The sequence below is a fragment of the Neofelis nebulosa genome, chromosome 4 (assembly GCF_028018385.1).
Source record: "Neofelis nebulosa isolate mNeoNeb1 chromosome 4, mNeoNeb1.pri, whole genome shotgun sequence".
Taxonomy (NCBI): domain Eukaryota; kingdom Metazoa; phylum Chordata; class Mammalia; order Carnivora; family Felidae; genus Neofelis; species Neofelis nebulosa.
In genome coordinates this window covers 78323113-78339949 of record NC_080785.1, presented here as the reverse complement: position 1 = coordinate 78339949, position 16837 = coordinate 78323113, and the positions used below count along the sequence as shown (strand labels likewise).

General features: G+C 36.9%; 1 protein-coding gene across 4 annotated transcripts in view; it reads right to left on the bottom strand.

Annotated features, from left to right (window-relative positions):
* The window catches only part of ABCB1 (ATP binding cassette subfamily B member 1), a 238281-nt gene that overhangs the window by 68041 nt on the left and 153403 nt on the right, over nucleotides 1-16837 (bottom strand). For all 4 annotated transcript variants that reach the window (XM_058725205.1, XM_058725204.1, XM_058725206.1 and 1 more), the window contains 4 exons: nucleotides 15655-15706; nucleotides 12936-13127; nucleotides 12352-12523; nucleotides 105-229 (listed from right to left, as the gene is read on the bottom strand). In XM_058725205.1, coding sequence (XP_058581188.1) covers nucleotides 105-229; nucleotides 12352-12523; nucleotides 12936-13127; nucleotides 15655-15706 — 541 coding nt within the window. The remainder of the gene's footprint in view (nucleotides 1-104; nucleotides 230-12351; nucleotides 12524-12935; nucleotides 13128-15654; nucleotides 15707-16837) is intronic.

Below are 16837 nucleotides of genomic sequence, written 5' to 3'. Positions count from 1 at the left end.
CACACACACATACACACCCTTATACTCAACACTGTCAACCTGAACGGCATATCAGATGACAGAGAACTTAACATTTCTAGCAACTTAAAAAAAGAGACTCAAACCTTTCAAGTTCTTTCTTTTGTCCTCCAAAGGCAATCACAGTTCTAATTGCTGCTAAGACCTCTTCAGCTACTGCTCCAGCTTTTGCATATGCCAAGAGTTCTTTATCAGTAAATGAAGATAGTATCTGTTTAAAAATATAATTTCAGATCATTTGAAAATTTTTAACAAGTTAATTTTATCTTCTGTAAAAGAAACACAAATATATACACCAACAATGTTTGTATGTTAGTGTATATATAGAATAAAATCTGTCTTTCAACTCATCTTTGGTCATAATGTTCTATTTTTTTTTCAAATTTTTATTTAAATTCTAGTTAGCTAACAGACAGTGCAATATTGGTTTCAGGAGTTGAATTCAGTGGGTCATCACTTACATACAACACCCAGTGCTCATTACAAGTGCTCTCATCAGTATCCATCACCCACCCACCTCCCTCCATCAACTCTCAATTTGTTCCCTACCTTTAAGAGTCTCTCATGGTTTTTACCCAAAGGGTACAAAAATACAGATTCGAAGGGGTACATGCACCCAATGTTTATAGCTGCATTATCAACAACAGCCAAATTATGCAAAGAGCCCAAATGTCCATTGACTGATGAATGGATAAGGAAGAAGTGGTGTGTATATATATATATATATATACAATGAAATATTACTCAGCCATCAAAAAAAAAATGAAATCTTGCCATTTGAAACAACATGGATTGAGCTAGAATGTATTATGCTAAGCAAAATAAGTCAGTCAGAGAAAGACAATTATCATATGATTTCAGTCATATGTGGAATTTAAGAAACAAAACAAGATGAACATATGGGAGGAGAAAAAAGAGAGAGGGAAATGATGTTCTATTTTTAAGTATATATATTCACTCTATTAGCCACTTCAAATTCTTTTTGGACTGAGATGGCATACAATAAATTAAAATTTTTATTTTTTCACCAACTACCTCACGGATCCTCATCTAAATAAATAAAACGAAACTTTGGGGAGATTTTAAATTTCAGAAAAGAAGGTATATACCATAATCATAAAAACAGGGAAAAAAAGGCATTAATTACATCAAGGAAATATGGTATGAATTGAACACAGCAATTGCTAATTGTTCTCTGGAACAGAAGTATAAGGTGGGAGGCCAGCCACTGACACGTAAACTGGGCTCCCCAAGGGCCCTATTATGAAAATCGGATCAAGTGATATGGGCAAAGGACTAAGGTTACTATTTGTACCTGGAATGCTTATGTAGTCAGCCACCTAAGGGTTACATGTAAGCAATTAATAATAAAGTATTACACCCTTTCAATAAGTAATTTATAGGCATTTGTGGACTCATTTATATAAGTCATATCAGTGAAAAGCTCTAAGTGGTTTTGATTTTAACAGTGTATTTCTTCTTTTGCTGTGTGTGAAAGTAAAAGGAGCTGTGAAGGATTTAAGACGGAAACTGACATGTTGAGTTAACAAATGCTTGGCCATTCTACTGTAAGGAAACTCTGGTTAACCTGATCGATTTAGGAGCCGGTTTGCAGAAGCCAACCAACCACTGGTAAGACTAGCTGAGAACAGAGCAAAACGGGAAGAATTCTTGTGGTTGTACAAAAGGCATCAAGAGTGAACAAAAGTAACATCTGTGTGATGACATACCCTGAGATCTCCACACCTCTCATTCTTATGCTGCTATTTAATGAACATGAATCCCAGAAGAGAGAATACCTCCCTTTTTCCTTTTATCCAATCAGCTTATTCCATTCAACCTACATACCCTGTGACATCTTGACCCCTTATCCTTATATATACCCAACTGCAGCCCTTCGGGGAGGCAGACAGAGAAATTTTCTCTCACTTTCTTGCTTGATGCCTTATAATAAAACCCTTTTTCTCTGCCACAAAACTGGGGTCAGTATTTGGCTTGCTGAGCACCAGGCAACAGACCCTTGTCCAGTAACAAGAATGGGTGGGTGAAGGCAAATGAAAATCTATTAACTGTGTTCTATGTACAGATATGGTGCTGTATGTACCTATCTTCTTTGGTACCCAAAGCAATAACCCACTTATGCACTAGACTTTCTTGACTTCTCAAAGCAACCACAAAGAAGCAAAATTTGCCACACAAAATATGCCCCGGCACATATTATTTTAAATTTGTTATTTTTAAGAAATTGCAAACACAGGAAGAAATCCAAGAACCAAGCAGAAATTAGCCTTTTGTAAGAACATATACATGTATAAGGGAAATCTCCATTTGTTTTTTTGTTTGTTTTTTGTTGTTGTTGTTGTTGTTTTGAGAGAAAGAGTGCATGAGCAAAAGAGAGAGAGAGAGAGAGAGAGAGAGAGAGAGAGAGAGAATCTTAAGCAGGGGCCATGCTCAGCATGGAACCTGAAAAGGGGCTCAATCCATGACAATGATCTGAACCAAAATCAAGAGTTGGATGCTCAACTGACTGAGTCACCCAGGCACACATGGAAATCTCCATTTGGAAGAGTATCTCCCTGATGTGCCAAGACAAGGGCGAGACTTTAAATCTCTAGAAACTCGTATTAAAAGAGAAGACAACCAAATACTTAAATCTGCATAACAACCCTACCCTTGCTTATTGTGCCTTTCCTAATAGGCTCCTATAACTGACACCCCAACCCCAAACACCTTCTTTTGTCTTTAGCTGAAGATGGTATTTAAGGTGATGGCTTCAACCATTTTGGGCAGTTATTCAGTTTTCCTTGGTCCCTCCCATGTACACAGGAAGTATACATGTTATTAAACTCTTGTTATTCTAGTGTTAATCTGTCTTACACCAATTTAATTATTAGACCAGCCAGAGAACCTCAAAGGGAAGAAGGGAAAACTCTTCTGCCCCTCCCGTCCTTCCTAGGGTTTCTCTGCCACACTTGCCAAAATCATTCACAGTGCTGTGTCTGAGTTAGTGTGGTCATTGCCATCCCTGAACAAACAGCTCTGCATAATGTAAGAGGCATAGGCAATACGCTTCAGCTATTTTTCTCTGTTGCCCTTGAAACCTCATCCCACAGTGATCACGAGGCAGACAAATACAGAAGGATTACCAGAAATATTTTTGAATTTGGAGTTTCAAAATATGCTATTTTAATTCACTGTTGATATATCAAGTACCATATCAATTACTTCAATAAACCTGGATCTTTTTCTCTTCTAAGACCTTCCACAAATATATATAGGCTTAGGAAGATTATGGTAGAATCTTAAGTGTTTGTTAGTTTCTCTTTGTTTTGAAGAGATCATGTCTTTTCAACAAAAAAAAAATCTCCAAACTATTCTCAGGAATATGAAAAATGAACTTTTACTATCCATCCCTCTAATATAAAATTATGGAATGGTGATACTTCCATTACAAATAACCACATAAAGTATCACTTGCTCATCCTTTCTTCCACAGATGGCCAATTTCTTAACAAAACTTAATTTTTTTAGTTTGAGACATGAAATTGCCATTTTAGTAAGTTAAGATGTGTAATATAGGCAATTTTGTATTATTCAAACTAATACATTCAGAAGCAATATTTCTGACCAGATATTTTGATCTTTATCTTTCTCCCATTTTTCCATTTCTCAGTTTAGGTTTTTGTTTTGTATTGATATAATTTATATATGCTTTATATTTTTTTTAACTTTTCTATTTCAAGATAACTGTAGACTCACGTACAGTTGTAAGAAACAACAGAGACAAAAGATCTAAAATGGAGTCACCTGTGCTAAGCCTCAAGCCAGCAAACCAAGACTTAGTATCTAACCTAATTGCAGTTTCAGCCTTTCCCAGGAATGTGACATTTAACCAGTCATTCTGAAATGACTTGATCAGTACTAATGAAGTCATCTGCATGCCCTTCCCCCAAAGGAAGGTGATCTTGACTGACACAATCTTTTGTTAGAAAACTTTCTCTTTCTGTCCTCTTCTGTGGATAAAAACCTTTCATTTATACAGCTCTTTGGAGATCCTTCCTATTTGTAGATGAGATGCTGCCTGATTCATGCTTCAATGAATAAACCCAATCAGATCTTCAAATTCACTCAGTTAAATTTTATTTTTCAACATACTCTTCATCTAGTGTTCCCCAAGAAAAACATCTTGAAAACTACAGTACAATATCCCAATCAGGAATTTAACATTTAACATTTATCTGTCAATGTTATTTTACATGCACTCACGTGCATGTGATTAGTTCTAAGCAACATTATCATCTCTGTACCTTCATGTGACCAATCATGATACATAACAATTCCGCCACAGGGATCCTTTGGTGCTACTCTTCATAGCCACAGCCACCTCTTTCCTTGCCCCTTGCTTTTCCTCTCCTCTCCTCCCTATCCCTTAACCCTGAAAACCATAATCTGTTTTATGTCATGAATTTTATCATTTCAAGAATACTTATATAAGCTAATTCATAATGTGATGTGACCTTTTTGGATTGGCTTTTTTCACACAGCATAATTTATCTGGAAATTCATCTGGGTTGTTGTGTATATTACCAGTTCTTTCCTAGGTAGTATTCCATGGTATAAATATTCCACAGTTTAATCATTCACACGTTGAAGGATATCTGGGGTTGTTTCAGTTTTGAACCATTACAAATAAAGCTGCTAAAATATTTGAATACAGGTTCTGAGTGAACAAAATTTTCTTTATTCTCAGATAAATGCCCAAGAGTACAATTGCTAAATTATATGGGTAACTGCATGTTTAGTTTTCCAGAAACTGCAAAACTGTTTTCCAGAGTGCCCTACCATTTTACATTCCCACCAACAATCTACGAGTTATTCAGTTTCTCTGCATCTCACCAGCATTTGGTTTCATTATTTTTTAATTTTATTTTAGCAATTCTGATAGATGTGTAGTGATATCTAATTGTAGTTTAATTTAGTTCTTTCCTGATGGCTAATAATACTGAACAACTTTTCATGTGCTTACTTGCTATCTGTATATCCTTTTTGACAAACTGTTTGTTCATGTCTTTTGTCCATTCTAATTGTTTTGTTTTTTACTGAGTTTTTAGTTTTAGGATACTAAGTCCTTTGTCTGGATAAGTTTGCATATAATTATTCCCCAGTTTGTAGCCCATCTTTTCATCCTCTTCACATGGCTTTCAGAGAGCAAAAGTTTTTAGTTTCGATGAAGCCTAATTTATAATTTTTTCTTTCCAAGGATTGAGCTTTTACTATCAAATGTAAGAACTCTTTGCCTAGGCACAGATCCTAAAGATTTTCTCCTGTGTTTTCTTCTCAAAGTTTTATAGCTTTACATCTTACATATAAGTCTATGATCCATTTTTGTTAATTTTTATATGGTGTGAGGTTTAAGTCAAGGGCCCCCCCCCCTCACCCCTGCACCTGTGGATATCCAATTGCTCCAGCACTATTTGTTGAAAAGTTCATTCTTCCTTCACTGAATTGCTTTGTATCTTCATCAAAAATAAGCTGGACAGGGGCGCCTGGGTGGCGCAGTCGGTTAAGCGTCCGACTTCAGCCAGGTCACGATCTCGCGGTCCGTGAGTTCGAGCCCCGCGTCAGGCTCTGGGCTGATGGCTCGGAGCCTGGAGCCTGTTTCCGATTCTGGGTCTCCCTCTCTCTCTGCCCCTCCCCCGTTCATGCTCTGTCTTTCTCTGTCCCAAAAATAAATAAAAAACGTTGAAAAAAAAAATAAGCTGGACATATTTGCGTAAGTCTATTTCTGGGTTCTCTATTGTTTTCATTGATTTATGAGTCTATCCTTCAGCCAGTATACCACAGCAGTAGAGTAAACTTTGATAGCAGACGGACCTGTTCTTCTCACTTTATTCTTTATCAAAATTGTTTTAGCTCTTCTAGGGCCTGTGTCTTTCCATATAAATTTTAGAATAGCTGTCTTGTCTATGTCCGCAAGAAAACCCTACTGTAATATTTATATATTTATAGGAAGTGCCTTATATCTACATACACATCAGTTTGGAAAGAAATGACATCTTTACTATGTTGGGTCTTCTAATCCATGAACATACCATGTCTCTTCAATTACTCAGCCTTGATTTCTTTCGTGACCTTTTAATAATTATCACCATACAGATCCTATGTATGTTTTATGAAGTGTATACCTAAGTATTACCTTATTGGTAGTGATCACAAATGGTATTAATTTTAACTTACTATTTACATTTTGGGTTGTGCATGTTTATTGTTACTGTGTAGAAATGTAATTGATCTGGTAACTTGTGACCTTTCTAAATTCAATTATTAGTTCTAGAAGACTGTAGATTCCTTAAGATTTTCACCTGATCCTAGCCAAAAGGCTGAGAAGTGATCCTTAAGATTTTCTACATAAAAAAGTATGCTACTGATAAATGGATATAATTTTATTTGTTCTTTTCTGATCTATATGCCTTTCTTTTTCTTGCCTTCTTATAATGACTAGAAGCTCTATACTTTGTTGAAAAGAGTAGGAAGAGCAGACCTCCTTACCTTCCTTGTTCCCAGTCTTAGGGAGAAAGCATTCAGACTTTCACTATTAAACATGACATTAGCTGTAGGGTTTCTGCAGATGATTTTTATCAAGTTGAGGTAATATCCCACCATTCTTGACTTGCTGAGAGGTTTTTTAGTTTTGGGGTTTTGGTTTTTTTTAATCACCAATGGGTGTTGGATATTGTCAAATGTTTATTCTCTGTCATTTGATATTATCACACAGTTTTTCTTCTTTACCTTGTCGATACAGTGTATTATACTGACTGATTTTCAAATGTTGAGCTAGTCTTACCTAGCTGAAACAAATCCCACTTGGTCATGGTATAGCATTCTTTTTTTTTTTTAACATTTATTTATTTTTGAGACAGAGAGAGAGCATGAACAGGGGAGGGTCAGAGAAAGAGGGAGACACAGAATCTGAAACAGGCTCCAGGCTCTGAGCTGTCAGCACAGAGCCCAACGCGGGGCTCGAACCCACGGACCGCGAGATCATGACCTGAGCCGAAGTTGGACGCTTAACTGACTGAGCCACCCAGGCGCCTCGGTATAGTATTCTTTTTATACATTGCTGGATTTGGTTTGCTAATACAGTTGACCCTTCAACAATATGAAAGGGATGCCAACACCTTACACAGGCAAAAGTCTATGTATGACTTTTTTTTTTAAGACTTTACTTTTAAGTAATCTCTATACCCAACATGGAGCTCAAATTCACAACCCCGAGATCAAAAGCTGTATGCTCTACTGACTAAGCTAGCCAGGCACCCCCTCTGTATAACTTTTGACTCTCCAAAAACTTAACTACTAATAGCTTACTGTTAACTAGAGGCTTTACAGGTAACATAGTCAATTAACACATATGTATTATACACCGTATTCTTACAATACAGTAAGCTGGAGAAAAGAAAACGTTAAGAAAATCGTGGGTGCCTGCTTGGGACTCAGCCTCTGTCTTTCCACTGATCATGCTTTCTCACTCACTCTCTCAAAATAAATAAATAAACTTAAAAAAGAAATGCTTCCAAGTTTTTCACTGGTTTACTTCAATCCAGGGAACAGGGCTCAATCAATAATATGGAAATAGTATATAATCTATATAAAATTGGGATGCCTGGGTGGCTCAGTCAGTGGAGTGTCCTACTCTTGATTTCAGCTCATATCTCGACCTCATGGTTCTTGAGATTGAGCCCCACACTGGGCTCCGCACTGACTGTGCAGGCCTGCTTGGGGTTCTCCCTCTCTCCCTCTCTCTCTGCCCCTCCCTCACTCACACGCCCATGCTTGCTCTCTCTCTCTCTCTCTCAAAATAAATAAGTGAACTTTATTTTTTTTCCAATATATGAAATTTATTGTCAAATTGGTTTCCATACAACACCCAGTGCTCATCCCAAAAGGTGCCCTCCTCAATACCCATCCCCCACCCTCCTCCCCTCCCTCCCACCCCCCATCAACCCTCAGGTAATAAGTGAACTTTAAAAGAAAGTCCAAGAAGTGAACATACACAGTTCAAAGCCAGTGTTGTTCAAGGGTCACCTGTATGCTACTGAGGAATTTTTACTCTCACTCTATGAAAGATATTAGTGTACATTTTTTTTTATATTGTCTTTGTTGTCTAGTTTGGGTATCAAAAAATACTAGCCTCATAAAATGAGTTGGAAAATGGTCCTTAATCTGTGGTAAAGAAGAGAAAGTATTCTTTTTCCTGGAAGAGATTATATAAATCCGTGTTAATTCTTCTTTAAATGTCTGGTAGAATTTTTCATTAAAATCATTTGGGCCTGGGGATTTCTTTCTAAGAGCTGTGAAGTCACAAAATATTAGTGATTATAGGGCCATTCAAATTGTCTATCTCAGTTGCGTTTGGCAGTTTGCTGTTATTAAGCAGTTTATCTCAAACTTTTTAAATTTAGGAGTGTAAAATTTTTTGCAGTATTCCCTTATTATCTTTTTAAGGCCTGCAAGATTTATAGTGATATCCTTTAATTCATTCTTGCTATTTTGATTTGGTGTGTATTTTTGCTAGTCTTGCTAATTTTATTGACTTTTTTGAAAAACCAGCTTTCTGTTTCACTGATTTTCTCTATTATTTTCCTATTTTCAATTTCACTAATTTCTGCTCTTACCTTTTTATTTACTTCTGTTTGCTTTGATTTTATTTTGCTCTTCTTTTTCTCGTTTCTTGAGGTAGAAACTTATATTATTGGTTTGAGACCTTTCCTCATTTTTTAATTTATAATTATTTCTCATGTTTATTTTTGAGACAGAGAGAGAGAGAGAGAGAGACATAAGTGAGTGGGAGAGGGGCAGAGAGAGAGGGAGACACAGAATCTGAAGCAGGCTCCAGGCTCTGAGCTGTTAGCAGAGAGCCCGACACGGGGCTTGAACTCACAAACCGTGAGATCATGACATGAGCCAAATCATGACCGGAGTCAAAGTCAGGATGCTTAATTGACTGAGCCACCTAGGTGCCTCGGACCATTCCTCATTTCTAATGTAGATATTTAATGCTATAAATTTCCCTCAGCACATCTTTAGCTGTATCCCAAAATGTTGACAGTGTTTTTGTGTTCTTTTAGTTATATGTGCTTTTCATTTGAAACTTCATGATCCAAGGATTATTTAAAAGTCTATTGACTCCCACATGCTTAGAGATTTTCTCATTGTCATTCTTTTATTTGTTTCTAGTATGACACTGCTGTAGTCAGGGAAAACACACTTTATGGCTTCAATTCTTTTAAATTTGTTGAGGTTTGTTTTATGGCCCAGGATATGATCTATATTGGTGAATGTTTAAAGTGGATTATGCTGTTGTTGCATAGAGTGTTTTATAAATCTCAGCTAGATTCTATTGGTTGACTGTATTGATTAGATCTTCTATATTCTAGCTTATTTTTTGTCTAGTAGTTTTATCAGTACTAAGAAGGGGGTGTTGAAGTCTTCAACTGTAAATGTTGAATTAATTTTTCTATTTTTCCCTTCAATTCTCTGACCTTTCACTTCATATATTTGAAGGCTGTTATTGGGTGCACACACATTTAGGATCAAGATGTCTTCCTGGTTGATTGAAACTTTTATCATTATGTATTATTCTTTTTATAATAACTTTCTTTGTTCTGAAGTCTAAATTTCCAGATATTAATGTAGCCATTTTTAAGTTAATGTTTGCATGGTGTATCTTTTCTCATCCTGTTACTCTACCTATGTTGTTGAATTTGAATTAAGTTTCTTTGAAACAGCAGGTAGTTGGTTCATGTGTTTTTTTAATCCACTGTTAAGTCCTCTTATGATGGGTATATTTAAACTATTTATCTTTAAGATAATTAATGATAGCAGTTAAGTCCACCATTTTACCTGTTTACTATTTGTTGCCTCTAGTTCTCATTCTCCTACTTTTTAAAAAAAATTTTTTTTTTTTACATTTATTCATTTTTGAGACAGAGAGAGACAGAGCACAAGCCAGGGAGGGGCAGAGAGAGAGTGAGACACAGAATCTTAAGTAGGCTCCAGGCTCCGAGCTGTCAGCACAGAGCCTGATGCAGGGCTTGAACTCACAAATTGCTAGATCATGACCTGAGCCAAAGTCAGTCACTTAACCGACTGAGCCACCTGGGCACCCGGTAAATTCTATTATTCTATCTCCAGATACACTGATTCTATTCAGTCATCTCCACTTAATGAGACTGAGCACATCCACTGTGACTTCTATTTCTGCTGTTGTATCTTTCAGTTCTCTCATTTCATTTGTTTTTGTAACTTGTACTTCATTGCTGGTATTAGCTATTTTTTTCTTTTGTTTCAAGAGAATTTGAAATTTTTAGGGCAGCTATTTCAAAATCCATGTCAAATAATTCTAACATCTGATTTATCTCAGTGTTGGTATCAGTTAATTAATGATTTTTTATTCATTCAAGTGGTGATTTTCTTGACTACTGGTATGACAAGTGACCTTTTACTGTATCCTGGACATTTTGTCTAGTATGCTAGGAGAATGGGTCCTATTTAAACCTTTTTAGCAAGCAGTTACCTTGTCTGGCCTACTTTGTGAGCTGTGGTTCCAGGGGCAGTTTCATATTCAGAGACTTTGTGTATTAGTTTGGTCAGCATGGTTTCCCTGGAGCTGCCAGTACTTCTATTGGCCTCTGTGTCTGCTACCTGAGGAAGTGGAAGTGGTTTCTAAAAGGTCAGGCCACCAGGTATCTCTTGCTAGAGGCAGCGTGTGGTGGTTTCCCCTACCTGCGCCCTCTAGCTGTGCTAGTGTCTCTGGTCGGAAGATGTCAGTTGCCAGAGTACAGGTCTAAAGAGGCTTCCTAGACCAAGAAGCTTGTTGTGACTGGGTCTCATCCTGTTCCTCCTTCTTGACCCAATTGGAGAGAAGAGCCTCAGGCTCACAGGGACAAAGAAGCTTCCCAGATGGGGCCACATTACTTCTTTAATATGGCTGATAAACAAAGAATTTAAAAAATTCATTTCAAATCTTACCAAAACTTTATGACAGAGTGAGGATTAAAACTTAGGTCTCCGGCAATAAGCCGATGGCTCCATTTATTAAATAAATAGTATCAGAAGCAAAGCATAATTATTAAAATACTAACTTGCTGTCTGTTTTCCTAATATAACTAGAACAGACACCAATACATTTTAGACAGTTTTTCAACAAATACTGATATGAACAGTTTGCCACCTGACTAATATTCTAGGTAAACAGAAAAATCAATTACCACACAGGCCAAGTATTTCAGCAGACTAACAGAGAAATGCAGTTTAAACACCAACAACACTGTTAGTCTCAGCAACATATTAACAGACTCCTCAGAAACTCAATTTTTTCCTGTGCTAAGATAAGACCTGTCAGAAGGATAATATGTATTTTCCTGATATAGCTGAGTAAATGGTAGTTATTGTTTGCAATATCAAAACAATATCCATCCTATGGGGTAAAATTTCTAAAATTTCTTAATACTTACCATCTGGTTTCTTTTGTGTTAGGCTTGACTGTGGCTGGTCCCCAATATTTTATATCCTTTTGCCAAATGAATTTGTAATGCTTTTGCGAAGTTGTGTTGAATCTGACACAAATTAGAAACTGGACCAATATCTACCACTACCCACTCATATCAAATCAGTTTAAAGTGAACACTACACCCAGCCTTGAAAGGGAAAATACGTTTCACAAGATCATCTGTGTGCAGAGGTGGGCAGGGCAACTGGCACTACTTTGCTTTGTGATTGGAAGAGAGAACTTCAGGCTTAGGATTTATATGCATAGGGGACCCAAAAGTAGTTTTGAAAAATAATTTTCATACCAATGAATTTAAATATGTTAAACACTAGAGAATCATGTATAACACTGACACAACTATTAAATCAATTTACAAATTAAATAAGATCTAAAAGACTTTAAAATCAATAATGTTAGCTGAATGGGACATATGTTGTCACTGAACTTGAATCTCCAGTTGAATTTCTATTTGTGAATATAGAACACAGTTCTTTGAGAGTTGAGTATGCCTTTTATATGAAATCAGGGGATGAGATGTGAGACCTACTTCCTTCTAGCTCATACCTTGCCCAAATAATTACATGGCCCAGGACAGCATGCAGTCCTGGCATGGGTAGGACTTACTGAGGTTACACCCACTTACTCCCACTGATTTTGAACAGATGATCTAAAACCAAGTAAGTACAGGGGCAGGGTCATCATGTGACAAAAACAGCCTTCCACCATGGGGGGGGGAGGGAAGTGGGGACAGTTTAAAATCTGGATTTACATGCTTTACCCACCTTTGCCCAGATAGCAGCTGACAGTCCAAGAACAGGGCTGATGGCCAAAATCACAAGGGTTAGCTTCCAACCACGTGTAAATCCCACTATAAAACCGATGAAAAATGTTGCCATTGACTGAAAGAACATTCCAATTTTGTCACCAATTCCTTCATTAATTTTGGAGACATCACTAAAAGAACAGACAGTGTTAGAAATAAATGTTAGAATTGTGAGCACAGAACTTTTCTCCTGAATCCCGTTAGTTGTGTTGTTTTAAGTGCAGGGTAATTAGTTTACATCTACAATTTTGCTTGAAAACGTCCTCAGAAAGTGCCATGTTGTTGCTCTACTGAACCACTCTCAGAGGACTTTGGGAGTCTGGCAGGTCTCCCTCATTGCTAGTCATGCAAATCCCCTCATGCCCTGCCTGGGTGGTGGGAACAAAAGAATACATAAGACATGGTTGCTGCTCAGAAGGAATTTAGCCTTCTAATTACTCCTGAGTTATGCACTAACATCTCTGAGCAGATCTGATGGCATCCCTTTTGATGTAAGTAAGAACAAGAACCTTGTCCGCGTTAGACACAAAACCTGGTACTTACTCCGTGAGCCGGGTGTTAAGCTCTCCAACATCATGCACATCAAACCAGCCTACCTCCTGTCGCATTATAGCATGAAAAAATTGTTTTCTGATTTTGAGTATTTGCCTTCCAGCTGCCAGGCACCAGAATGAAACCTGGATGTAAGCAGCAACCAGCACACCAGCACCGATCCCACTGTAATAATAGGCATACCTGCAAAGCAACAAGAACACTACACGTACACTGTCTTCTGGTCACCACGGCTTTCCCAAACAGACTAACAATACTTATGTTTTCAGTCATCTGGCTATCTTTCCATCCTTGACAAATAAGGAGGGGTTGTAACAAACAGATTTGATGGTCGGCATCCAACTATGTCTATGCCAACCAACGTGGTGGGTTGGTTAGGAGTGTGGTTTCTGCTTTGGCTCAAATCCCAGCTTTTCACTTATCTACTGTGTAATCCTGGGCAAGGTGCCTAACCTTTCTAAACCTTTTCTAATTGGTGAAGCACAGGTAAGAATAATAATGCCACAGTGCATGATATGCACTTGTGTCGGTGCCTGGAACACAGTAAGCTTCAGAGTATATGCCAGTTACTGTGAAAGACTTGTGTGGTGCCTTGAGGCATCCCAGCATCAAGTAAGACCTACCACTGCACTCCTGTCTACTTCTATTGCCTCAGGATCCTTGATGAGCACTTTGAGGTGGTTTCTGCACCTTGGAGAATAGAAAGAAGTGACAGAACCTGTCAGAAAGTGGAACCAAGACATGGAAATTGTCTCCTGACTTTGGGCCAACTAATCTGGCAGAACGTAAATGCCAAATAAAAAGTATTTTTATACTGTCTGCCCAACTAGGCTTTGTGAGTTATCCTAAAATGCTTAATGAATCAAATATCACTTCTTCCCGTTCAAACTCTAACAATAAAAAAAAATGACCATCTTCTAAAATCAGACTCTTGATTATCTAGAAACAGTGAGTTTATGTCTTTTTGCTCTGAGACTTTATATTTTAAAAAGGCAAACAACTCTCACACTTTACTACGCAAATTCTTTTTAGGTTAAAGACAGACATTCTACATGAAATAGGAGTTCCAATATTCCCATTTTTTAATGTGCACTACTTGCTGTCTTCATAAAAAAGGCTGGTATGAACCTTGAAGAAGTTACAAAAATAGCCATGAAATAACCAGGTAGTCATGGATGTTACTGTTTACAACTCTGTGTGTTCAGCCCAGCAGGAATCGTGGTAAAAACATCTTCCCCAACCTATACCTTGGGATTACAACGTACTTATCTGGGAAGATATAATTACAATACTAAATTTTAGTTAATAAATAATTTAGCAATTATTATCCAAGTGTTAATGATATACCAAGAAACAGCCAAAAAGAAACCACATTTTGGGGCGCCTGGGTTGCTCAGTCGGTAAAGCGTCCGACTTCGGCTCAGGTCATGATCTCACAATTTGTGGGTTTGAGCCCCGCTTCAGGCTCTGTGCTGACAGGCTGGAGCCTGCTTCTGATTCTGTGTTTCCCTCTCTCTCTAAGCCCCTCCCCTGCTCGTGCTCTGTCTCTTTCTCTCTCTCTCAAAAATAAATAAACATTAAAAAAATTTAAAAAAAATCGATTTAACAAGTACAATGCTTGAAAAGGACTTAACGTATTCTAAACAATCAGTCCATGTTAATTCAAACAAAATATACTTATATTTAAACATTTGTAAGATGATTATAAGACACTGTTTCATTTTCCTCAGTATAAAAAAAATGCTTTTCCCTAGGAATATTTAAAGGGCTTGCTTCTTATCTTTCAACATATGATCAAGATTCTCTATTTTCTTCAAATCTAACAGATGATTTACAGGATGATAGTAAAACAATAAAACAAACAATATGTTCGTTATCTTCTGATTAACAAACCCATACCTTTGGACATCTTTCATAAGCTGTTCTGGGGACCAAACTTCAAGATATATAAATCATTAACAAAAGCACCTTGAGATGAATAAAGGTCAGAGGGACTATATCTACACTGGGATGTTTTATTTCATTATTTAGAATTTGGTGCTGTGTTAAAGAAAAAGAATTGTGTTGACTGGTCTCATCATCATATCATGACTAGAAAAGTACAGGAAGCAAACTATTACAAAGCCATTGAAATTTGTGATTCTTAATTTAAGCACATTAAAAAAAACACTTTGAAATCCTCTAATCTCATTGTGTATGATATTCTATATTTACAAGGCATAAATAAATCTAATCTAGGCTTAACCTTAATTTTAGTTCCTCTCACGCAGAAAATTCTTTTCTTAAAAAATAAAAAATTTTATGGGGCGCCTGGGTGGCTCAGTTGGTTAAGCGTCCGACTTTGGCTCAGGTCATGATCTCATGGTCTGTGAGTTCGAGCCCCGTGTCGGGCTCTGTGCTGACAGCTCAGAGCCTGGAGCCTGCTTCAGATTCTGTGTCTCCCTCTCTCTCTGACCCTCCCCCGTTCATGCTCTGTCTCTCTCTGTCTCAAAAATAAATAAAACATTAAAAAAAATTTTTTAATAAAATAAAATAAAAAATTTTACACTATATCCTCCTAGAAAACTAACAGTGGTATTGTTCTCCAGTTTGACTCTTTATTCTAATAATTCAAAATTTTAAACACTGCTATAATTGGTTACAGAAAAGCTTAGGAAAACACTGCTATAATTGGATACAGAAAAGCATAGTAAGGAAAATGTCTAATTACGTGGTCATTTCCTCCTCCAGACGGTTGATGAAATATGAATCGTTGACAATACCTAGATCGCCACAAAACAAACATATACCATTATGTCTCTTTGTTCTCCATTAAAAATAAGCATATAAAAATGAATCAAACTTGTGCTACTTAATAGTTTACACAAAAATTGGTCAAACTGATGTTTGAATTGTGTGTAAGTATCATGGCATCCATTCAAATCCTTCACGGTTGGCCGTTGCAACCACACACACACTTAATTCAGTGAAGCTGACTTGCCAGAAGAAACTCATACTTATTAAGAAGTAATCTATCAGCTGGATTATTGGCGTCCATGAATTAAAATATTTTATGAAATATCACTCTAAGGTGACAGAGAGAAAACTCTTTTCTAAGGCTTCTGTTCTGATAAATAAGTATCAGCACATGCACACTTGATACTAAAGCACTTAGTGCTTACAATCTAACGCTGCATTTCTCCAGCTTCTATTTTTATTTAAAAAACATAAAATATAAAAAATAATGTAATAAGCATGACTTTTTTTAAAGAAACAAACAACTCTCACATTTTACTAAGCAAATTCATTTTTAACACTACTGAGCAGTATTAGCAAATGTTGACATTTTTAGATAACGTACATTAAAATTTTACCACACACACACACACACACACACACACACACACCCTTACTGTTAAAAATTTCAGTATGTACTTTTTCAGAGTTTTTTTTTTTTCTGTATGCATGTCTACTCACACATAAGTACACAAATCACAGCCCACATTCAGTGGCCAATCTTCTATGTTAGTTTGTGTGTATATATGTCTCCATTTTTTCCAAGCTGCATCTATTTCAGTTGTTTCCAATATTTTACTATTATAAGCAATGCTGCACTAAACATATCTGTACACATATATTATATATGAATGTATGATATATATTTTTATAGGATAAATGATCATAATCAGGACTGCTGGATCAATGGGGAAGCACACTTCAAATCTTACAGTCTTTTCAAAAGTTATGTTATGTGAGGGGCTAGTTGAGAAGAGTTTGATTTTGACAGGGATGGGAAAGGGGAGGAAAGTTTTTGCAACAGGAGCAATGTGGACAAATGACCATGGAATGTTTGAGGACGGAGTCAACCAGTTTGGCTGGGGTGTAGGTGTGCTGTGTGGATGGGAGACGGTGGT